Genomic DNA, 26,106 nt, shown 5'->3' with positions numbered 1-26,106 from the left:
TAACTCTCAACAATCCTCAGTGACTTGCAAATTAACACAAGTTGTTGGGAGTGAAATGAAAATTGATCTCAGAGCTTTGCCGATGCTGTCACTGAATATTCTGGGATGCTGATTTTTCTTCCATGTTGGAAGAAGACAGAGCTGTTGCCAAGTGCAGGAAAGTGGTTGCTATGTGTCGAGAACACCCACAAAGAAGGGTCTAAATTGGTGTCTCACAGCTCAATATTATAAATAAGCCACAATGAAAACGTTATATCATGTATTTATTATCATGTTGGGCCTGTGTTTACACTGTACACACAGTTGGGAGTTTTCTTTGGAAAGCAGCACAAACTCTGTGTATGGGTTTTGATACACTGACCTCAAGTCAATTATTGTGGCCTTCAATATACTTTATTATACACAGTGGCACTGACTTTACAGCTGATTTCTTGGACACTAAAGCATCCTTCGGACTTCTTCGCTGGGATTCATTGGCCTTCGGTGACAAATGAATCTATTATATTCTTGGGGAGCTTCACTGATGGTCCTAGGTGGTTTGAGCAACTGCAGTGATTAATGGCAACATGAATTTTGCAGACACCCTCTACTGGCTTCAAATAGTAACTACTACGGCCTCAAATTATTCAAGTCACAACTCTCTCTCTTTAGTGTCTTCTTTTTTTCCTGCTCACATTTCCTTTGTCCAATACTGACCACCCACAGCTGAAACTTTCCATGTTTCTTTCAGTATCTCTGCGTTACAGTAAATCATTCTCCAAAATGAGGTCAGCTGCACCAACAGATTACATCACAGCCTCTCCACATTTGAGAGGGCTTGGTTACTTTGATGAATGAAGTAATTTACACATATGAAACAACTGTATGATTGTATCATGATTTAAATTGATTGGCCCAACAAGAGACAGATGATAAATGAAATATTATCTATAATCAATATGAGGAAGAGTCGTAGCACATCAGGGCTTGTATCTTGTTATTTCCACAAGAAATCAGAGTTTCTCATGTGCTCTCAAGGAATTATGCTGCTTTGAGTATTAATGCTATCGACTTCCCCATGTTACCAGGGGCTACTTTGCTTTGATGCACATTTTTAAAAGTAAAATTTCGACCATAATCTTCAAGAGGATTCCTCAGGACAAGACTCGCTCTAAACAAAATTCACATTTTCTTTTGCACATACACAAGCATTCAAACACAAGATAATTTGACTTTTTTACAAAAATAAAATCAGACCAGTGTTCTTTGAAATTGAGGAGTGAAATGTTACCAGTGAGTGCCAAGAAAACACCAAATGATTGGCAGTCAAAGAAAAGTGTTTGCAGTAAATAGGTAAGACAAGGTACGGACAGGCAGGTTTAGTCCTTTGAATGTTTCAGTGAAATGTCTGTACTTGCCATAATTTAGATTTTGTCTTGGCCCCACTGCTTTTTCTGATTGTAAGCCCATTATCAGCTCAGAAAACTGTCCTCAAAAAACAACTCAGTCTAAAAAGGAAAGGTTTTATCAAGACCTAATGCAAATATAACACAACTTACATTTTCAATTGTTAACCATTGATCAACTGGACAGTCCAGTTTGTAGCATAAATAGCAATCCTGGAGTACATCCCGCTCCTCTGACATTTCAGTCTGAGAGCATTTTCGTCCTTTTCTTTCTTTGAGAAGAAAAAAACTGTTATTTATTGGCTTGGTAGAGGCCTACTTTTAAACCCCTCTTTGCAGTTGTAGCATGTCACCCTTCTTAAGGTCGTCCTGCTGTGGCAGACAGAAGCTGGTGACACCCTCCTGAAGCATTAATGCAGAGTAGATTCAGTGCAGAAACATGACACAATGATCTGAAGAACTAGAGGAGAGACCCACAAAAGATCAAACTATTTGGGGAGAGTAATAATGGCAAAAATAGCTTTTGATTAAATAATAGAGGAGATTGAGAATAAGATAAATTATATATGGTCATAGCCTGAATTGCAGTACATAATTGATGCACACAGTCGTACATAATGTACCGACTGTCAACATGTGAAATGTGGTTGAAAAAATAATACAAGTGTGATTCGCAAACCACTTAAGGGCAAAGAGGAAGAAGATTCCTCTGGGTGAATGCGGGTGTCATGGCTGGGCTCGCATGAATCATACATTTCTCACCTTTTCTCTTTTTTTCTTTAAATCTGAAACACAATTTAACTGTCAGAGAAAGTGTTAGGATGCCTTAAGGATCTCAGCTCCCAAAGGGTGAAAAAGATTAGAATGTCAAACTGCACATTACAAATGTCTCATGAAACTCGTAGTACCTGCAAAGAGTAGAGGTTAAGGTTATGTTGGCTATGACCACTGATGTGTGTTTGCAGCTCGTAGAGAAAAAGGAAGTGGCTCTGCACCAAATTACTGCAGTGTCACCTCAGTGCATCTGTCAGAATTCCAGGTTGAATTCTATGAATTAAACTGTATTATTAGTTATAATCCACTGCTGGTTCCTGTTTTTATAAAATCACTGTGCAGTGCATGCAGGGACGATTCTGTTTGGGGGGAAATTAAGTGTTTCAACAGCCTCTGAGGTGCAGCCGCAAATCCATTTCCAAGTACAAACACTCATCTGACGAGAACTTGTTTTTAATATTCGTGGGTTAAAATTTATCATGAGGAACATGTCACCCATCTGTTCTGTTTCATTGTTATTTGCATGCTATTTATTGAACATGAAAATAAAAAAACCCGTGGAACTCATCCTTTTATTAAAGCTATAAGCCTGGATCATGTTACGGTTGATTTCAGAACAGCTTCAAGGCAATGTTTTTGCAAAAGAAAACAAATAGATCACAGCTTTGGCTTCGTGAAGCCTTGCGGCTTATTGATTGAATTATGACCACAAATTTTCCCTTGGCTTTTTAATTTCAGACTGTTAATTAAGTTTGCACTGATTGCAAGTGGTGAGGCATTATTTTTCCCAACTTAGAGGTTCCACATTCTTCTAGATTCTTCTGAATTCGTAGCAAGAGTGGACACTGCAGGAATACATCTTATTTATATCTTCATTATCCATCAATCTGTTGATTATTTTCTTGATATATCAATTGATTTTTTGGTCTTTTAAATGCCAGAAGTAATGAAAATGTCCTCCCAGAACTTAAGGTAAAGCCTTCAAATTGCAATTTTGTCTGAACAACCTTTATATTGAGTTTACACCACAGCAGCAAATCTTCACAGTTGAATAAGTGCATCTGTATAGAAGTATTTTTACTTAGATTGCAGGTGGGTATAACCTTTTCCATATAAACATTAAAATTTGACAGCATCCTTTGTGGGTCATACAAATATCACATTAACTTCATAATGCAACAGCTAGGACAGGTTTGCTTTGGTGATGCGTCTGATGTCAGATGGTAATGATGAAGACATTACTCATAGGTGGGTTTGGCCAAAACCACTTGTTGAATCAAATTCTCACCTTTACTATTTGTCCACCATATTTCCCCCTTGTATTTTTTTTCAGTAGCTTTTGCCATACTAGTAATCAATAGGCCACTCTGTGATGATTATGACACAGACTAACACTTTGAAAGGTTTTACTTTGTATGGTGCAGCAGCTCAGGGACAGGAACGAGGTTCCTCCACAAAATCTTCTTCTGAATGAGGAATTAGCATCTTAGCTATTAGCTCGCTCATCATCACACAGGCCTGCACAACACGGTTTGCATAAGAATGTGGTCTTGAGATAGTTGGGCAAACACGCCACCAAGAGTGTTTATCTAAGAGCTATAACAACCAAGCAGTAATGATGCTTGTGATTTGCCTTTTACATCACGATGAGCATGTTCCCACAAATGTTTACCTCAACTCAAAATAATAACTTGTCCTTTTCTCTTGAAAAGAGCAACATTCTGCATGTTTGCTACGTATTTGTTTTGACTGTGACCTGACAGGCATACAGCCAGGAAAGACCACCCAAGACACGCTACTCTACTATTTTATGTTTTTTATCACAGGAAAAATAATTGCAGACATGAAAATTGCAATTTCCAAGTTGCTCTTTTTGAATTAATCACACAGCTCGTGGGCTGGATCAAACTGTCCTGTGAGCAGTATATCGCCCAGAGGCTGGACGCTCCTGACCACTGACCCAATTAAAAATGTTCCAGTTAATTGATTGATTTTCAGAATGCTTGCCAATTGAGTTTGTGACTACTTGATTCATTGTTTAAGTGCTATATGGCAAACGAGGTGAAATCCACTCATTGATAAGTAACAAAATACTTTATAAATGAAGCTTTAAAGATTAGTATGGCAAAAATAGAAATGTACATTAAAGCTAATAATAGTTGGCTAGCAAGCTAATTTGTTTCTTGACCCTTTTGTGATGTTTTATTGGTCTGAAGACATTTACCTATACTAAAAGAGTTGAGATCATTGCAACAAATTTGCAGTCTGCATGATGAATCAAAGTGTGAAACCTGGTATGCCACCTGGCAGAACAAGATAGAAAGCAAAAATAAAAATGATTCAGAAACTTTTTTTGAGATTAAAAGCATGTGATCAGTCAGAATACAGTCAAGTCTGGAAATAATGTCAAGCATGGCAATGTTGTTCAGAGTGTACGGATGTAGTGCAGCCCGGAGGATCGTGCGAGGATGCTCACGAGGCTGTGGGGGCTTTGAAAAGGTAGGCATTTTGGAGAGGAAGCAGATGGCTCACATTAAAAGCAAAGGGCCCTTGTGACTGTCCTCAATGGCCCTGCAGAGAACTGGGTAATTAAATGAGAAATTTAATCAGATTCCTCAAATTAAATGTCCAGCTGGATAGTTCTGCAAGAACACCATTGACTACACTTCTACCTAGGGGAGTGTCACCAGCGGATGCATAATTCTCCAATCAGTGCACACTCGTACGCAATGATATTCCAGGTGATGATTGCTGCTGAAGTATTCCATTTACAGTTCTGCCAGCAGGAGGCAAAGGGACATCACAGTGTGGCCACAGGAGGGTCATTTCAATAATGGGGGCCTGGGAGGAAGCAAGAAAGCAGTGGAGATGACAGGATGGGGGGTAAAATCAATGGATTTAGAACAAGGCTGCAATCCAGATGGAGCTAGATAATACTCTAACAGGATTTCATCATGTGTGATGCAACATGTGTGATGCCAAATTTAGAGGAGGCTTTGTCTGGACCTGACAACCTGACAACTGGATTTATGGCCTCTTCCTCATATAAGCTCCTTGAACAGACAGCTAGTAAGCATGTGTAGAAATGAAAGTTCTTTGAGGTATTAGCGATCATTTTACCACATGTATTTGTGTATTTCTCTGGTGTTGGGGACAGTCGGGGGCCAACCTGTCCGAAATACCGGTAAGCGATCGATGGACTATGGATTCAAGCAAGAGGTGCTGCAGGCAGTGGCAGGACGTGAGTGAGAGATGTTTGTTTTGTTCTTTCGTTATTTTTCATTTTTGTGTCTGTCGCATGTTCAACAACCCCCCCACACATTTGGATCCCCAGCTAGAGTTTGGATTCTCCCGACTTTCTGCGGACTTTACATTAGGGGGGGGCTAGGCAGAGAAAGTCTGCAAATAACACGTAGGCTCTCACTCTCATAACATGCAACTCTTCCGGAGAAAATACAGAGTTTGGTGCATTGTCTGAAAGCTCTGTTCTACGAAAGGCTTGACTGACTTAACCCTGGTTAGATTGTCTCCAAACAGAGTGTAGCCTACAATATATTCTACTTTAACCCTTCAGTGTTGGTGTCTGCATTCACTGAGTGGCTCAGATCCATTTCCACAGCACATGCAACCTTTGGGTCATTTTGCATTCAACTACTCAAAGTCCCTCCCCCCCCTCTCCCCCTCCTTCCCTGCTCGGCCCCCGCCCCGCCCCGTCCAGACTCTCTCCCTCTCTCCCTCCCTCTCTCCCTCCCTCTCTCCCTCCCTCCCTCTCAGCCTGTCCGGTAGGATGGGACCAGTAGCCAGATATCCGTGCATGCCTGACCGCTAGTCGACTTCCTGGATGGGAAGAATGGGACGTTTCCAGCTCCACTTTTCCTCCTCGCGTCGTGCGTCGCCCTCGGTCACGCTGACGCCGCGGATAATCACTTAAACGATGATCGATCGATACCGTGCGACCACTTTTTTGTCTCTCTCCTTCCTTCCACCGCCGCCCGCTGTAGTTAGTGAAGAAGACATCGATTGATCGACCAGCCACCTCCACCTCCTCCTCCTCCTCCACCACCGCCGGCTGGCTCACTCCGGGAATGTCGCTATGTGGAAGCCCGCTGCTACAGGCACGTTGGAGTCCGACTTCAGACGGTGAAGAAGAAGTGCGTGCAGCGTTTTGTTCCTCGAGGCGAACCCCAGCCTCAGCTCGGACTGAATGAGAATCATCTAAAGCTCTCTGTCCTCCATTATCATTATTATTTCAAGAAAGCAGTGAGCGTGTGTAGCCCAGCCGCTAACCCGGACTTTGATGCCCTGTCTCCGCGGCTGCTGCTGCCGCTGCTGAGCCAACTTCAGCTCCAGCTTCGCTCGTGATTTCCTCTCGTTACTGTTTTTTATTTTTCCTTGAAAAGGAGAAAAGGAGACTGTGGAGAAAGGAGAACAAACTTTGTGACCCGCTGCCTTCTTGTTGCTCTCCATGAGTGGGCTAACATGCGGAGGATACGGGAACCGAGTTGCTGGTGGATACTACCGTTAATGTTTTTAACCTTGCCCGAGCACAAAGCCTGTCAGCCCGGTGAGTACCGACACACAACACGGGTTAGCCGCTCGTGGTTTCCCCGAAGAGGAGTCTGCTGTGGTGTAATGGAGGGGGGGGGGGGGGTAAAAGGCGACTTTTGTCTGTGGGTTTGGATGGTGTTTTTTTTTGTTGTTGACTTTGTCCCGGGTTCCGGTAACTGTTTCCGAGCCGAGTTTAGGTCCAACGATGACCGACGAGCCTCCGTGATTTGTGCGCATGCTATTGATTAAGCAGCTGTGTGTGTGTGTGTGTGTGTGTGTGTGTGTGTGTGTGTGTGTGTGTGTGTGTGTGTGTGTGTGTGTGTGTGTGTCCTTCCTTCCGTTAACGTGCTGCTTCTCCTCCTCACACACTTATTCAACATGGTGCACACTCACAACTCAGCAAATGCACCTCAGCACTCATCTGTGATAGTCTAAGACACGACTTATACTGTTTTATTTATTGTCCCTCCACCCTCTCTCCAGCCTGCGGTGTTTGCCTCTGTGTTTCTCCTAAGTTTAGCGGCAGGCTCCCCGCAGAGGAGCTCCAGCTGTGCGGGGGTCCAGCCTGTGTCTGCTCGCTGTCATGTGCGGAGGTCTGGAGGATGATGAAGGCGACAGTTTGCGCCGCTGCCTCTCCGATGCCTGTATGAGGGGCGATTAATGCCACTCGTGCACAAGCGCAGTCCCGCAGAGTGTAGTCGTGCAACTGTGGGTTTACTGTTGATGCACAGACATCTGTGGCAACTCAGATTCAGTGCCTAGAGATTAATTAGTGGAAATAAAAGACTCTTACTACCCACTCTGCATCATCATCCTATGTATCTGGTCATATCCTTAAGGCTGCTGCACACGAACCGACTTATATCTGATTTGCCCCTTTCTACAATCGCGGGGGCATTTCCGACTGGAGGTCACTCTGTGCCGATTATCTGCCCAAACAATCCTGGAGTGTGGAGGGTTTACAAAATACTCGTAATGCATCCAATTGACTCAGAGCTGCTCCGATCTCGAATCATAAATATCTCTATACTACAATAATTAGCTCTGACAGAAACCTGCGAGAGAGCAATCTTAGCTGGAAGCATCACCAACCAAAAAACAACAATACAAAACCAACTCACCTCCAGCTCAAGATAAAAATAATGTATACACCCTCTCAGCTATGACTACAACTATAGTTATGGTTGCTGCAAAACAGAACACAAGAAATTGGTCGTCTTCCATGTATGTTTTTCTTCACATTTAATCACGCAATCGTTTCTTGTATTTTTTTATAATATGACTCGATTACCAACATTTCTGCCAACAAATTTTACGTCAACTGGCAAATTGATTTACTATTTGTTGTAGTTCAAAAATTGGACACCAGCTTTCCAAAGCTGTCAGAATTTTAGACCCTATCTCTGTCATGTAAAGGGATCATTTTGTCATACCTGTCACCGTCGCTACTTTAGAAACCAAAAATAAAATACATGGAGTGACCAAGACAAACATGATAGCATGAAGTTATAGCAGATACAATTGTCAGGTGACAGAATATGCTGCAACACTGGTAATGTGATGAATTCTTTGGAAGTCTCCGAAAATAATAGTTGATAATCAATTGCTTGCTAGTTTCCTCCATTTTTGTAGGAAAACAACAAAACATTACTGGGCTACTTTACTAACAGGTCAAGAGGGCATGCAATAGGTCAAGCTGATAGCATGCTGGGCGCTTGCTATCAGCTTGACCTATTGGTGTATATTTAAAATTCGAACAGGTCATTAAGATCAACTAGGAACTCCCAACCCACATACAAATGAATGTACAAAATCTGTCTAAAGGGGGACAGCCATAAGACCAATATACTAATTGATGCTAATATCAGTCTTAAGATCACTGGTTTATCTGTCAGACTCCTTTATGGGAATTAGAAGCACTTAAATCAGTGGCTAAAAGGCAGCGACATCACAATGTGTGCCAAATATTTTGTTATCCTTCTTAATGAATTCATTGAAAATGTTATTATCCATTGTTAAATTTGTGCCTTCTAATTCTTTTAGCTAGCGTGCGTCTCAAATATGTTTAAATTCATCACTTGTCATGTGGCACCAGTCACCCCCCATACTGAAGTAGCAGTGATGTAACAGGAGAATGGTTTCTGTGAGTCACCCCCCTCTGCCCCAAAATCCCCCTGTTCCATGCTTCCACGTCCTCAGTTTGCAGCTTTATTGACTAGTAGCCGTACACGAGTTTTCTCATATGGCATGTCACACCAGACCTCTGACACATGGCAGGAAGGCAACACAGACAACCTGGCACACCATCGACTAGCTGGTGGAGGTTATGTCCGATGTAACCACTTCTACACAGCTCACATAACTGCGTCTGTCTACTGTTTAGGCTGGTTGACCTAAATCTTGATAAATTTAGAGTTTGCTTCATGGAGATAATGAACTAGTGTTAAAAAAGAAGGGTGCTCATTTTCTTTCTTGAATTAATGCATAAAGCATTTAAAGGTGATGATGTTGATGGAATTGCCCTAATTTCATAATATCACAAAGAATGTTGCCTCTAGTGTATATTTAAATGTAATCTAGAGTAATTCAAAATCATCAGCCCTATTTAGAAAAACAGTCTTGCATGTTTTCTCTTACAAATATCCTAGAATGTTTTCCCCTTACACTCACTCACACCTTCGCTACAATATTATGGTTGTCTTAAAAAAAATCTGTTGGCCGATCATTATGAGCTGTGCTATTCCTGAAATCGCAATCCACTGCCATTTTTGGAGCTCTGCAGTCATCATCAGAAACATAGCTTGGCAATAATTATAGAAATGCTTCTGATTTCATCACACAAGTAATGAGGAAATAATTGCAAGTTTATGGGAATTCAGCACTCGGGAAAAGGCCTGAATGCCTCATGATACAAAGCTGTAGAATAGCTATTAGCACCGACAACAGAAGATGAACAGATTTGTTGGAATTTAAATGATAAATAAACTACTTTTTGACAAATGCTTGTATGCCCTATATTGAAAGAATACCTTTTTTAAAATAACACTATCTCCACTCACTCCAAACGTATAGAATACTAGTGAGAAAACGTGTCACTAATGATATTAATGAGGTCCTGATCTACTCCTGTGCTAGCAGGATGCCAGCTGTCTGGACGTCACTGATGTTGGCAACAGCATCGTTATCATCAAGGTCCTCTCCATCTTCCCTGGATAATTGGTTCAGTATGTTCAGTGCTGACATATGATGTTTAAACTAACTTTCCCCTGGATTTAAAATAGCATCAGTAACATATGCCTAATCTCCATCATGGATGGCCTTAGCAAAGTGTTATCTGTTGTCATTCCACCAGATGCCTGTGCCACCCAATAAATGGTCCAATGGGGAAATGCTGCCACTGTAATCACTTTTCAGTCATGCAAGTAATTCACAGTTTTGCTTGTGATGCTCATCCTTTGCCTATTGTTCCCAAATTAAATGACTAGCTAATCTATCTGCTTGACGAGGATGGATAAACTTTAGAGCTACAATGAAATGTAGTTTTTATTGATAACTTTGTTGGGACTATAATAGTTTAAAGTGAGTGTAGTTTAGCTTTAGAGAATGGTCATTTTGTGTTATCATGATTAACACTGTTGTGGTTGGGGAAAAGCAATATTTTCTTCAAACTGATCTCTGCTGTGGAAAAAGTGCTTCACTTGGCGGAAAACAGTTTGTGAAAATGAGTCTTATTTCACAGTTGAAGGAAGTCTGGAAAAGAACATTTGAAAAATCAGTTAAAGCTATTTTTCTCTTTTGAAATATCGGAATATTTGAAACGTTGAGCTGTGTACTGTCCTGGAGACCCAGAGAAATCCATAATTTTAGGGTATATGGTGAAAATGTAATTAATTGGATTGCCATATCAGACATGAGGGTTAACACCATGCTCGTTTTACCTTTCTCCTTGGCATTGATAGTTTTCAAATGATAAAAAAGCACAACATATTGAATGAGCATAGTATTGATGATTCACAACATCATTAGGAGTTAACCCTCTACCCCTTTTCTTTCTCTTTTTCACAATATACAATACATCAAAGCACTTTACATTGTAAGGCTGAGACCTTGCGATGTCTTCGAGAGACCGCAAGTTTCCCACAATGAGCTAGCACTAGGCGACTGTGGAGAGAAAAAACAAAATAAGTCCAACGCATTTAGAACCACTCACATTGTAATCTTTTGCATAATAATTAAGTTATTTTATGTCCTGTGTGTCCTTGTCCTGGAACACGGTCCCCACCATAGCTCCTGTTTTTCTTGGCACATTGCTAAATTGGGCAAAACCAGAAGAAAGATGTGTACTGACTGTCACACCCACTTTGTCGCTTGTGTGTATGCACAATAGAGGATCAGGCTACGTCCACAGGGTTCCTTTAATGTCAGCTAGGAGTGTGGAGGGGACAAAGCATGATCAGCAGCAGAGCAAAAAAAGCATAAAAGAGAAGTATGAATATGTTCCACCACCTGTGCATCACCTTACATCAGTAATCACGAGCACAACAGTGTGGGCTAACCTCATGTCCACTGGATACAGCTGCATCGATTTTTCTATTGTACCACAGCTCTGTCACATTTCTGTCGTTATGTGAATAGCATGTCAGAAGCAGAACATCTTCAAGCAGATCCAACACTTGGAGTATTGTTTAGACTTGCTTTGCTGTCACGTTTGTTTCACAAGCTTACTGAATACATGTGTGCAGCTGTGACCAGTGTGGTAACAGACTCTGTGTCTGTTCTCTACTCCTTCTCCTTTAGTACAACATGCCATCCTATCTTTATTTTTTTTGTCTTCATATCCTGGATAGTCTAGCAGATGAAAAACCAGAGCAGGTCTTGCCCTTCTTCAGTTATTGAAGGATAAACACTATAAATCATATTAATTTTAAATACAATTCTTATGCATATTCACAAGTGAATTTCACGCTTCAGAGATGTGAGCTGCTCTGGCAAAAATTTACATCGCAGTGTTATATATCATTAAATCGCTGATCAGCATTTTTGAGAACAGTGCATTATTTTATATGATAATTACAGTTATATGACATTAATACTGATTAAAGAGTGTATTTGTTTAACTTATGCTAATCAAGGCAATTGTTCATCACTTCATTATTGTGTGTGTATGGTTGAGTTCTCTCAGTGGAGATTCTCCGAGCTGGTCACAGTAGTGTTTTAATCATTTAGAATTACTCACAGCCACTTCACTCCAAATCATTTCATCTATCCGAGCAACATACAACCCAGAACACACACACACACATGCACACACACGCAAACTGGGTTTGACCAGGCTGGTTTGAAACAAGGGAGGAAACATGCTGTTGGGGGGACTAGTGTACTTATTTCCTGTGCTTCATGACAATAGTGATTAATGTCCAGGCAATAAGGCACTGTCACTGAAGGACATACACTGCTGCACTCAAGGACTTGGCCATATCAATAAATGTCCTGTGTCCTTCAGTCGCCACGTCCTCTTTGCCCTTAAACAATGTTGCCGCGATGTGATACTGTGTCAGCTTTACTTACAGCTGAACTGTCAGTCAACGCTGCCCTGTGGAGAGCCGAGACAATGGAACCTTCAGGCTCCTTTTTCCTGCATTGTGTTATTGTGGGTCAACAGAGCATGTGTTTGCTTTGTGCTCATTGTTTTTCCTTGTTCTTTTTCTTTTTTTTCACCTCTCACTGGGCTACATTCAAAATTGTCTTTTTCTGAATCAAGGAAGTATAATTCAAAAAGTAGGCTACCCTGTCCGCTAGGCTCATTTCCCCTGTTGTGAATTATGGCGACAATCACTGAAGATATAGGATTATGCTGTGCATGTTTTATCAAGCTCAAGGTGCTCTGTGGAATGCCAAATAAGCTTGCTGCATGAGAGTCAAGTAGTGTTTGATGAATTGATTTTTAACCTTTACATAAATCTTGAGCAGCTGTAATGAGTGGGAAATATACAAGTGTGTTTCCTTATGTAGAAGAAAAACTTACCTTACCATGAATGTAGGTCACTTTTACTTTAAAATGCAGCCACTACACTACCTGTTAAAATGCAGTGAAACTCCACAGTGTTAGTAACTGTGCAGAGTAGCTGTCGCTGTCTGAACAGACATGTGTTTTGTTGAAATGGAACAGTAACACAATTCTTTAATAAAAGTGAAACGATGCCATGTAAACTTGACAGCCCTTAGATCTTTGGCACTGGCTGTTGTTTAGCACATTTTGTAAAGGAGCATCCCCGGGGTATTGGTTTTATGCAACTGGATGCTGTTTGTTGTGTCAAAAAGTGTCGGCTGCTTTTAAACATACTGATATATATTTTTTAATATGTCTTTTCCGTAGTTATTTTATCTGACAGTTATTTTATTGTTGAGGTTGATATTAATATTGAGGGATAAAAATGCTAATAACAATGTAGGAGGCCCATAGTTGTTATTTAAACACAAATATACATTTTAATTGCAATCTCATTTGGTAAATTTTTTGACTGAGACACTGTATGTACATATATACAGTTTATGTACATTTATATTTAATTTGAAACTGCTCACAAAGTAACAACAGACACATTGTAGTTTTTATTTTTACTTCATTCGTCGACACATGCGCCAGGTGTGATATTGGATATCACTGGTAAGCTGTATCAGCTGGGTGATTTATCAGCTCTGCTCTTTACATATAAAGTGGCATTAAAATTAATATATTCAGAAATCTAGCGAATTAACATACAATGGTAGAATAAAAGGTGGATATTTTTACCGAGCTGTATAACGATGGATGTCAGGAGAGCCAACTCTTGAATTCACATGAGATGAAGTGTTTGTGAAGAAGAGTCTGATTTGAAAGATTAGCTTAAGAAAATAAGAAAGCTGCTACAACTGGCTACATTTAGCTGTTCCAATTACTGTAAGTTGTCAGAGGGGGCAGTGGACCAAATATTGCACCTCATTGTTGTGTAACCAGCGTCTTTTGAGAGCATTTATTATAGAAGATTTGAAAAGGTCCTGTGCAAAGATAGAAATCTACTGTCGCTACCCAACAGCATAAAGGCTCCAGGGAAGATTCATCTTCTCCCACCGATGGCAACATCTGACCTAGACTTACTTATGAGTTAGTTAGTTGAAGTCTGAAATAAAATACGACTAAAGAAAATTTGGGCATATTGCATCAGTTTACAAAGTCAGCTATATTGTTGATCTTAGGAACTACATTAAAGGTCCAGTGTGTAAGATTTAGGTGAACGGGATCTATTGGCAGAAATTTAATGTAGAATAATCCTCATGATGTTTTCACTAGTTTGTTTCATCTAAATTGTATGAATTGTAGTTTTCTTTACCACAGAAAAGACTCTTTATACTTAAATACTTTACAGTTAAATACTGTATATTTACATTGAGGGGGTGCTCTCTACGGAGGCCGCCATGTTTTTTTACATAAGTCCAGACTGGACTAATTAAACACCTTTTGAGTTTTTATGACAAGTGAAGACTGCCACAGGTTCTTTTTCATGTGTAGAAGGGGAGGGTGAGGGGTGTTCAGCTGCAACATGAAATTTTAACACTAGATATCACAAAATTCTACACACTGTACCTTTAAATGAAGAGTACACATAAAAGTACAATAGCACACCACATATCAGACTTCATAATGGAATAACAACTTACTAAGGGTTATTCATCATGAACGTATATCACGTGTAGTAAATACAGAAGAGCAGTTGTAATCAGATGCAGTTTGGCAGGCTGACTTCAACACCAAGTCAATACCCACTTTTCCACTCCAGTGCTAAACCCATTTCATTAATTCCTTGTTGAATGCATTTTTTTTTTCACCTCTCCCCAAGTTAACACCGTGAGAGATCCGTCCCCAGGCTCTTTCCTTTGGGTTTAGAGTGAGATTGATGTTCTGTTTGTTTCTCACATACACTTGGACTGTCTCTCTGGGAGCTCTCTTTATTCCTAGAGAAACTCTCAAACAACAACGGAATGAGGGTCATTGGTATTAAACCGTGTTAACAAAAAGAGAGCTCCGTTTTTCAGGGTGTGGTGGTGTCGGACCTTTTCCAGGTGCTAATTTATGCTGCTCTTTTGGATATTTTCTGAGATTGTGAAAACGACAAAGGCAGCTAGTGTGAAACTTTGTTAGTTAATTTAAGAGATTTCAGTGGGAGGATATGTGCTGAGTTAGATAGTTTTTGGAGGCAGAACAGGAGTTTAGAGTCTACCCTATCGATCCTGTTGACATGCTCCCCTTTGGGGAATGCAAATGTTTCTGTTCCTCAACACAAACATTCAAACCCTCCTGGTACTGGAACCCTAATTAACTAGGGATTTGAATACCATGGCCTTTTCCTTTTGACATTTTCATACATCAGAAATATATTATTTCACACTTCCTCAACCAAGACAACTTAAGTTTTTATTAGACAGTGAAAAGGATTTTTACAACAACATGGTCAACAGAGGAATATGTTCAACGTTTAAAAAAAACAAAAAAACTGGAAAAAACATTTTTTCACTGCGCTGTTGTGAGTGTCTGGTGTGTGCTGAAGGCTTGACAGCTGCTGTATGTTATTGTCACAGAAACCTCACAACACAAGTGTTTACTGCTGCAGAGAGGAGACCAATCCCCAGGTAATCACTAATCACTGAGGGATTCCAGAGATCGTCTGTCCCCACCCTTAACAGCCTGTTTGAGGCAGGTGGGAGCTAGCAACCGCTCTGCCTCAACAGCTTCACAGTTTTTGAAGCTGCATGTTGCTGTAATGTTGATGCTTTGAATAGGCTTCGTGGCACCTGAGTCTTCCCTGGTTGAGCTGGAAATTGTTGCTTTGAGATATTGAGAGGTTAATTTTGTATTCAAGTCTATAATCTGCATCGGTTTGCATTCAAGCCTTTGAACATTATACACGATCATCCTGTCAATGAATAGAAAGTAAATCTGTGAGATATTGCAGTACGTATCTTGTTACAAAAGAAGCGCGTTCATATTATGCTCTTCATTGTGCAGCAAATCACTCTTTGTGTCAATATTTTCGTCATTTGGATGGAGCTCCTTTCAGATGAAAGCTTGACAGTCCAATTTCAAAACAATCAAAGCATACAATCAAAGAGCCTGATTGTTTGAATATGCTTATGGAATATGTTCTAGTTCAAGCTCAAATGTGGTGAGGTGTTGTCAAAGGCTTCTGTGACTTAGTCTCACTCAACAGTGGCAGTGCAGAGATATTCCCCTCTAAAGCATCACCCTTCTAATGAATCTTAGGAGGCCAAAGTCAGTGGTGGGAGCTTACTCAATCACACCAGTGCACTTCCGGTCTACTAATCCTCTTGTGCAGTGGTTTCAAGATTTTCACTGCTGGAAAAAAAACCTGCCATGGCTGACACAGGTTAGCAAGCGCCTTATTCCTGCATTAACCAAGACGTCGATCATGACAAGTATGTAGTCGTGGGGCTGGTCGGAGAACAACAGAGCAGGGAGAGGGGTGTGAGGATATATAGTCCTTATACTGGTTATATGGTTCTATACTATGCCGACACAACAAAGTGGACAATATGCAGATGATTGCACAAAGGCTCAAGTGCACGCTCAGTATCAAACCTCACTCCTTTACTCACCACCAGCTGTCAGCATTTATGGAAAGTGGCGCTTATTTTAATTCATGTTTTGCTTCCTTTTCTATGACTTCTTTTCTTTTGCCAGTGAATGTTGTTTCTTTTCCTCTGGGCACCACTACTGGATGCTACAGTAACTCACAATCGCCCCCTTAGATACAAATCGGAATTTAGAGGCGCTAACTTCAGAAGATATCTACATTGCTACATCTATAAATGCTCTCTATAAGTAGCACATTTTTAGTTTTCAGATGTGATTATAAACTGAAAATAATCTTAATATTGAGGCTTGTGTTTAATTGGAGCAGTATGCACCAGGTTGTGAGAATTACATTTGCATGTTGGCTTTACCACTGAGCTGTGATGCTGCTGCTCGATCGGCGCCATTACTTTGAGTCACAGCCAAGTGCTGCTCAGTTGAACATTGTTTTTCAGCCTTTCTTTGCTGTAGCTCTAGTGTAAATGAGAGCTCATGTTTATTAGCCTTGTTCTGATGTAAGTTTGACTACGTGTATGTGCTGAAATCTGTGCCAATGTGGCTTTATGGAGTTTGACATGAAATTATATCGTTGTCTTCTGATGTTCTAGTGTTGACAAGAATGGGATACACTTTCGTATCTCGACAGACGACCACCAGACTGCCTCGTATTAAAGCAAGGCCAAACAAGAGTGTGAATGTGGAGGAGCCATCACCAGAGCAGATGTCCTCATTTGTCATGAGTTATATGTTGGCATTGATGATGGGTACTGAAATAGTCTTGCAATCCCTTTTGGCTAATTAGCGGCCATCTTTTCATGACATGCCACTCGACTGACTCTAAATTTGACTGTTGTTTGAAACTCTGAACATACCCCTGATTTTAGGTGACACACATGCCACACATTGCAGGAAATGAGTATGTCACAAATATCAGAAATACATACGCCGTCAATGTGCATGACCTCTTACAGGTAAACATCAACTTCATGTGCAAAAAATTATCTTTAAATTCAATTTAAAAGGTGAAAAATAACAATCTGTAATTGGAGACATTGGAGACGACTTGAAATACAGAAAGTGCACTGCCAATATCCATCTATGCAGTTTTTCATTGATGTGTTTCATCAAAGAACTTAAAGCTCAGATGATGATGGATTTTCTCACCCATGTCTCAGTATAAAATATACGTTAGGCCTGTGTGGTTGATTTGTACAAAGTTATTGGCATAGAAATAACGAACTGCGTACAGTAAACATTACATCCCATCACACTACTAAAGAGGCTGCAGAGATATTGAGTGCATTGCTCTTCTTGGTTTTATTTATAGTTTCTAAATTCAGCCTTTAAGTATTGATTAGAATCCGACATCAAAGTGCAGTTACAAAGGAAGAGAGGACGTCTCATTGCTTGTATGGCTCTGGGCAGGCAAGAAGAGCCTGTTTGGTATTGAAGCATGAAAACTCTCGGTGCAGTGGTATTATTTATGGCCAACATTAAGTCTTTTTGGCCAGCAAGCTGCAGGTTAGTTATTTTCCCACATTATCAGTGAAATGTTTTCTACTGCAGCACTTTGATTTCACATATTTCCTTTTTTGAATTTGCACTTGTATTACAGTTGTATTTTACAAGTTGACACTCTACCATTTGCTCTGAATCACCCTCACAACAACATACATTTTCACTCAGCCTGGTGGTCCCAAACTGTGATCAGATTCTTAGCCTGGCCGTAACAGTGTCACGCTCTACCTGCTGAGTGTGATGGACCCATTTACATTACCAGTAATCAGCCATCACCATTCATGAGCACCGGTAATGTGCAGGGAGTGTAACGTATGCACCAGAGGCAGCTGAATTTATTTCTGAATCAATAACTAGACAATTCACATGGGGCTGCGCACCGTATCCTGAGGTATGACCTCATAAGTTCTTGGCACTTAAGAGATCCAATTGCCACATTGAAAATTGAAAACGTCCCTTTCCACTGTAAATTTTCCTAACACTGTCACAGCTGTAATGTTCAGCCATGTCACTGTGTGTGTGGAGATGTGTTTGACGGTCGAGGGTTGTTTATTGTAGCCTTTGCGGGGGAAAAGCTATAGCTGGTCTAGTAAAGAGGTCACCAGCCCTGAATTTGTTTAATCTTGTTAATGGTTTTCAGCAGAGCCCCTCGATGCACTCAATCAGTGTGCTCTCCAGCTTCTTAATGCACTTAGTTCACTGTACCAGCATCGCCTCAGCACTGCATTCAACAGCGCAATTCAGATTTTCCGTATCAATTCATCAGTTTTGACCAGTAGCTGTCGAGCGCAGATTCAGCCTGTATGTGAAGGGCGGTTCTTAAACACTGACTTCTCCACCGGAAGTCTTGCAGTGTTAATTCATGAAAGAGTTTAGTCAGACAATAGAACAATAGTTCACACCGGCTTCTTAAGAATAGAGAATAAATGCCAGGATGTATGTGTTGGGTTTTTTCCCTCTGACGTCTGATTTTTGATTTACTGTTTCTCTCTTAAAGGCTGGTGGACATTCTGCATGTTAAGCTGGTCAGGCCTCAGAACCTCCTCTGTAACGTTGTAGTACAGATGATATGGATCTTCATAGTATACCTTTTTAGAAAGTGGAACAAAAACAGCATGTACCGTGAACCGAATGTATTGCGTCTGAACTGAGAGTGCACTGAGAGTTTGTGGCCCGTTTGGATTTGATTAAAATGAAATGGTCTTATCCACTTCTCCAGATAAGTTTAGAGAATAGACTGCAGAGCAAGTGCGGCATAATGAGAAACTCGAGTGTGCCTCTTTTGCCCTTCCTGCTATTTTGTGTTTGTTGTTCAAGTTCCCTAATGAAACATAAACAAAAATGTTTTCTATTCGGGAGGTCCAAGGCTATAATACACACAATGTCTCTCTCTCTCTCTCTCTCTCTCTCTCTCTCTCTCTCTCTCTCTGTGTGTGTGTGTGTGTGTGTGTGTGTGTGTGTGTGTGTGTGTGTGTGTGTGTGTGTGTGTGTGTGTGTGTGTGTGTGTGTGTGTGTGTGTGTGTGTGTGTGTGTGTGTGTGTGTGTGTGTGTGTGTGTGTGTGTGTGTGTGTGTGTGTGGGGACTTGTTTCTGTCACTTGCCTCTATATCTCACTATGAAGTTGTATTTTAGGCTTTCAGCACACTGCATGGCATTGACAAGATCATCTCACTAAACACTCTCCACTCTGAATGTGCGGTAGCCCTTCCTGTCAAGTAACACGATAAACAAAAATCCAGCCAGGACTTGAGATGCATTCTCACATGGACAGTAGAAAAAACCTTATTAGCACCAGGTTTCAAGGGAACATTTTTAAATTAGTTCTTGGAAATTTTTATTTTATTTTTTATTTTTCATTTAGTCAGTCAAAGAACAAATTTAACCCCAGACTAATGGGCTTAATTTTACTGTAATATTGCTACATTTCTCTGGCCCAAGGGTGCTGATATCCTCTTTGCTGAAGCCGCTTGTTTGCTTTCAGCTGTGTCGGCCTAAATATCTGCATTGGGATTTGAATTATTGTTTTATTATTTTCTGAGCTGGATGGTTTAGCCCTAAGGCTTGGCTCCCTCTGAGCCGTATCTCTGGCTGATCTTGGCACTTCTCGTGTTCCTGAGGTCCTTCACACTTCCGAGCACTTCCGGGAAAATCTAGCCACATCGCCCACTTCCTGAGAAATGAGAAACACATGCACTCACAAGATCGAGCTCCATATGCTCCTTTTCTGTCCTCTCTTCTTCCACAGAGAAAGAAACCCCCCCAACCTTGTTATACCGCTGTGACATGTGCTGGTAACCGTGAAGCGCCTGACAGACTGTGGTGAGAACTGAGCTATTCGGCCTTTAGAATAAAATGAGCATATTTGAACACGCGTTTGTCGTAAACATATCTGTTTGTGATTCCTCAAAACAGAAAGCTAAGCAGATGTCCTTGCATTTGACAGTTTGCTCTATGCATTGCAGATGAGATTGCACAGGCAGCAGCTCTCTCCCTCAGTATGCACATTTGTTCCTCATATACAGTACATAGCAATTTTGCTTCAAGAGCTTGCCCTTTATTCACTCATGACGGTGCTGGTGGAAAATGCAGCTCACTTCTTTTTCGTACGGATTCAGACAGAATACTGTTGAAGTTGTATAGACTGTAGTTTGTCTAATTAGTAAATGTAATGATATGCGTTCATTCTACTCTTAATTAAAGGACTTGCTGAGTAAATGCTTCCTTCTCCCTCAACAACCAGTGTCAGTGTGTACAAACTGTCTGAATGTGAAGCAGGAGACTGAAAAACGTCCTTCAACCAAACGATCTGGAATGTGGCTCTGATTTGGAGAAACATGTTAAATAAAGAGAAGTTTGTGTTGCAGAGTGATTTCTCACATTCAGCTTTTTTTAGAACACCTGACTTGTGAATAATTGTCAGGACGCACTTTTGCTGAGAGAGCTAATATCGCTATAACAGAATTTGCTCCCTGGTAATATCAACACAAAATAACTCCAGCACTGTGGCTACAAGGGATTTCATCTGATCCACTGCCAGATGTCAGTTTAAGCTTAAAAAGTTTATAAATGTTTTTTTGGCCCTCAGAAAAATAAGATTAGGCTACTGCACTTGTTTTCTTATGGTCAACACTATAAAAGAATTAATGTAACTTATAATTATTGTGCCATCTGTGCCATAAAGCCTAGTGTTGGTCCAAAAACTAAAAATGCTTCAATGAGCCTCACTGTTGTTCCTTTATTACACCTTCCTTCAATACCATGGACGTGGGCACTTTTGTTTATTTAGAGGAACTAACACATAACAGTCTTAACTATACTGTATATTAATGATTGCTTTTAAAATGTGTCTGTCTTCTGTAGGGAAAGTTAGATGCTAATACCGATATTGTGGAGTAAACGTTGATTTTATTTATCAACCAATGTAGTTATAGAATGATCCCTAAGATGACATTATCAAACTCTAATGACAATAGTAATTGAGAATAAATATTATAAATAAATACCTATAAATGAAAAGAAAACATAAATACAACCAAATATATATTTTTTTATGTCACATAAATGCACACATTTGATTGTTTTGAAGTTTTTATATCTAGAAAAAAATAAACACAGACAACAATGTATCGGTCAGTCTCTAGTCTCAATATTGGGAGAATAACATATTGTTTGGTTTTGTCTTACTCAAAGATTTTTTTGCTTTCCTTACAACCGCACATTAGTTATGATTTAAGATGTGCTGGTTGATAATAGCGCTTACCTCTTGAAAAACACCACCACTATTTGTTATTACGTGGACATTGCAACTCAGGATAATTCTGATACTTTAATCCACCCCATAATAACCTGTCCTGCTGAAATGGAATTGCCACTCTGGCTGTCCTTCACATACCTGATACCTCACAGTGGTGAAGAGATTGATATTTTAACTACGTCCTCCAACGACTAATGCAAGTTAAACGCTCCTGTGGTTGTTGTTAGGCGGCTGTTTTTCAAGGGCTCTCAGGGGTTCTTTGCTTGTTGTCGAGTGTGATATTATGGAACAAATAGCAGGGCTTAATGGTAGTGTAGATGATTTACCTGCCCTCGGGGCAATGAAAAAGGGAAAACCATTTTGTACAAGGTGTTGTGCTGTAGGTGTTTGGAAGCCTTTTGCTGCCTAAAAATACTCAGATATGAAAAAGCCTAAATGTGAAAATACCTTTTAATCCAAAATATTTGTATACTAGCGTCTAAGTTAAACTACTGATTAACCCACATAATTGCTATTTATCTTTTGTTTGTCTGTCTGCATTTAACATTCACATGTATACTGTATGTGTATATAGCTTGGCTACAGTCTCCACCAAGCCCGGCAACGACTGTGTTGTCTGCTCGGCTCTATCAGAGATGCTGTGGCTTTAATCCTTTTGCCCACAGGGGATGGCTGACATGGATGAGAGTAAACTGTTGACATGGTGCTGTCTCCTATGCTCTCTGATCAAAGACGATGCAGCCCTCCTGTTTCACAACCTGCCTTCAAATATGCTCCAAGTCGCTGCCACAGAGATTCCCTCCTTCTCTGTTTTACACTTTATGTTAACCCATGCTCCCTCGCAGTGGATTGATTGATCTGACGATAACACAGCAGCCATATCTATACCCATGCAGCCTCTGACCTCCCTCCAAGCAGTGAATTTGATTTAATAAAAAAACGTTTTTTAACTTTCTCTACCATGGCGGAGACTTTTTTTTTTTTTACTGATGCCGATTTTAAGTGCAAAGAAAAAAGTTTACTTGATGTAATGCTTAGTTTAATTAATCCCTGGTAATGATGCAACCGTTAGTAAGAGCTGAGCTTGACTTGAGTGGTTGGAGATGTGTGTGCGTGCATGTATGTGTCTTTGAGTTGCTGCAGCGCTCACCAAGCCGACTGCAAATTGTAACGCTGGTGTCGCTTCAGGAGTTCAGAGAGTTGTGCGAAGTTCCCCTTAACCTCATGAGGCAAATAACAAGCATTACACTGTTGTTGTCATGGTTACACTTATCATGCTGCATGCACTCATACAATAATGGAAATCTTGTCACATACTACTATAGATACAATAAATCCATAAACACATATAATGTGAATCTGTGTAATTTGTTGTTTGCAGATATTCCTGCATAGAATGATATCATAATAATCTACTGCAGTCTTTTCATTTAGATCACTGTGCTCTGAATAATAAAATGTTGCATTTTAATAGACCGCTCTGGTTTGTGTTGATCGTCAACTATTTGATTGAGTTATGCTGGTTCAACTATTGTGCCAATTTGCTTGTTTTGAGAGTTTAACATTGGTGGACATAGTACTGAGTGCCATGTGTTAACTTCCCCCCCAAAAGAAAAGAACTACACAAACTGTGATACAACATGGATTTTTTAAATGGATTCAACAACAGATTTTACATCAAGTGACTGCTTCCAATTTTGGCTCTGGCAGATTGTCATGTCTGGTTTTGTTTTAGTTTTTCCTCTCTTTCCCATTTTACAAAGACAATCTGCCTGCCCAATTGTTTGCATCCCTCTAGCAACAGGGAACCAATATTAACCAGTGCATCTCTAGGTTGTGAAAACCACAGTGGATTTTTTTGTGACTGCTTGCAGAGACACAAACCTCCCTTGTTTTGCTTGTTCACCTGATTGACAATGGCCTCAGTTTAGACGGTTCCTCCTCCGCTGGCACAGGGTGCATCCATTGTGGAACATATCCTCTGTAATGATTTTGATTGTTGTAAGTCTGCTCCTGCATTCCCTCTGTCTTTAGTCGCGTCTGCTTGGACAATTTGTGCTGCTAGTATTCTCTATTTGATTTTTTTTAAAGAAGTTAAAGAGACATTTTCACAAGACTTGCGAACAATTGTCTACACTCTTGGTAACATACTGTCTGCATTTTACTAAATCAAGTTTCCATGTGGGAGCTTTGCAGAGAAGCTGTTATGGTATTATTTCATCCATACATATATTACACACATATTGATTATCCAGTCCATTTACAGCTTCTTTCCCAGAAAAGCTGCTACTGCAAAGAATTTGATTGATTTGAGCTGTACGAGAAAAGGAAGCGTCGCCGTGGCTGGAGCAGAAGCTTCTCCTTTTTTCTGCAGACCTCATTATTATTTTTCATTAAGGTTTTGTGCCAAGCGATGACACCAGGTCTTTATTTGGTACACGGTTTCTGCTCCTCATGTTTCTTCTGATTTTGAGGCGTAGGAATGTGTCATTTTCCAGAGTAGCGAGGAGGGTAGAGGGACATGAAGATCCTGGGTAAAAGTTATCCTCGTTAAAGTATGTTTCAGTCTCTGTCACCTCTGGGCGTTATAGTCCTGGCTGAGAGTAGCTGCAACAGCTGCAATTTGGCAGAAGATTTGAGGCACTTTGTCTGAATGTTACCATTAAACTAAAGTATAGAGGTACTTAAGCTGTATTCCAAAGGGGCTGTATTTATAAGCCATTAGCAAAACAGAGCATTGATCTGCGGCAGAAAAAATGGAATTCGCGCCATAATGACGACTTAAAAATGTCAGGGTCCATTTTAAATTCAGTGCCATTTTCTCTTTCTTTTTTAAACTAGTGAAATGCCCATTGTAAACCTGGCTGTTGTTTGGCTTTACGGAGATTCTGGATGCAGCTTTCTTTCTGAAACTGTAAAAGTGAGCATCAGTAATTTAGCCGTAGCAAGGAAAGACCTGCTGCTGGACTCAGTTCACAGAATCTTGAAGCTGCCGCACAAAGAGCCTTTCACCTGTTTATTCAGTGAAGTTCAGTGAAGCTCGACTAAGTACAAAGAACCCTGAACTGAAGGAGCAATTATCGTTTCCGTTCTTGTCACTTACGTTGATCGGTCCCAGCTACCGCTATTACAGAGCACTGGTAGCCTGTTTATTAATATTGGAAGTATCACATGTCCAAATCGTATCATGTTTGACACTGCACATCCCTGGGCCCTTAACAATGCTCAGGCCAAGTTTGAAGCTGATGAGATGAGCGTTTCTGAGATATACGAGTCACAGGCAGACATTTCTGGAATTAGTAGATAGAAGATAGTAGCAGCAAGGTAATGAGCTTAGCTGAGACCTTTCCCGCTATATCTTAGAAATGTAAGAGACGATAGAATGATGTTACAGAGTTAAAGTCTCTATCACAATAATAGTAGGAAAGTTTCTCCAGAATTTGTATTCTCAGAAGGCAAATTCACTTTTTAAATTGCATTTCAAACAGAAAAACTGATGTCCATTGCACTAATCTCTGCTTTACTGTTGTGCATTACATCAAACAAAACTCATTTCTGTAATTTATTTTCTCAGAAAGTATTGATTTAGTAATTTGATATATATTCGTCCAGCCTTGGGCAAAAGGGCATGAATCCCAGTCTGCAATGTCAAAGTTGAACACATTACTCACCCATCTATCACCCCGCCATCGATAACAGTGCATTCCGCTAAGCTGCATTAAGGGCGCACTTCCCTCTGCTCTGGCACTAAAGAATGTCATTAGAAGTAAATCTAATATGTCCTGTAAAAAATGAACTGAATTCCTTGAGAGACTAGACTTAGTATCACGTTTTACTTATGCATCGACATGATCCGCATACATCCATTCAGTTGTATTAGATCACAGAATAACTGTTGTATTCATTTTCTTTCTCTTTGCCTCCCACAGTTGCGTCGGATGACCATCCTAACTGTGCCGACGACGGGCATCATGGGAGCACGGGCATAATGAGGGAGCGTAGGGCAGCTGGTGCACCCTACTGGTCCTATTCAGGTGAGCTCTCATTTGTGTTTCCGACCAAAGTCCTCAGAGGGTGGCAAGTTATTTTTGTTTACCATTTTACCACTAATCTCTTTTCACTCACTGCTGAAAGGTTTAATTAAACATATATTGCAACAACACTAATGCATCAGAAAGAGAGAGAAGCATTGACTTATAGCATTTGTTTTTTTATGTGTTCGTCAGATGTACAAATTGTACTATGCATACAGATAAATATGTGTGTGGAATTGAACAAAAGCGTATTTCTTTCAAAGGGGACTGAGTGAAAGAAGACAATGACTTCAAGCATGTGACATTTGGTTTGTGCAGTTTGTACAGGAGGCAGGTGTCTCTAGTAGACCTACTCTTATTTGCACCAACAGTTTGTATCTGTGGGTTCAACTGTATTTGTCATTTTTGAATCCCTCCCTCCATTATTGGTAATAGGCTTTTAATGCACAAGGGATTCTAGAAATTT

General features: G+C 40.4%; 1 protein-coding gene across 2 annotated transcripts in view; it reads left to right on the top strand.

Moving 5' to 3' along the window:
* The first annotated feature begins 5,929 nt into the window (after positions 1-5,929).
* Positions 5,930-26,106, top strand: part of ca16b (carbonic anhydrase XVI b) — a 93,295-nt gene continuing 73,118 nt past the window's right edge. For both annotated transcript variants that reach the window (XM_020101611.2, XM_069536550.1), the window contains exons 1-2: positions 5,930-6,723; positions 25,536-25,640. In XM_020101611.2, the coding sequence (XP_019957170.2) occupies positions 6,639-6,723; positions 25,536-25,640 (190 nt within the window). In that variant the 5' untranslated portion in view covers positions 5,930-6,638. The remainder of the gene's footprint in view (positions 6,724-25,535; positions 25,641-26,106) is intronic.

Source organism: Paralichthys olivaceus, chromosome 2 (assembly GCF_024713975.1).
Source record: "Paralichthys olivaceus isolate ysfri-2021 chromosome 2, ASM2471397v2, whole genome shotgun sequence".
Classification (NCBI taxonomy): domain Eukaryota; kingdom Metazoa; phylum Chordata; class Actinopteri; order Pleuronectiformes; family Paralichthyidae; genus Paralichthys; species Paralichthys olivaceus.
Note: the sequence above shows the minus strand (reverse complement) of the source record. Positions and strands in the feature narration are given on the sequence as shown.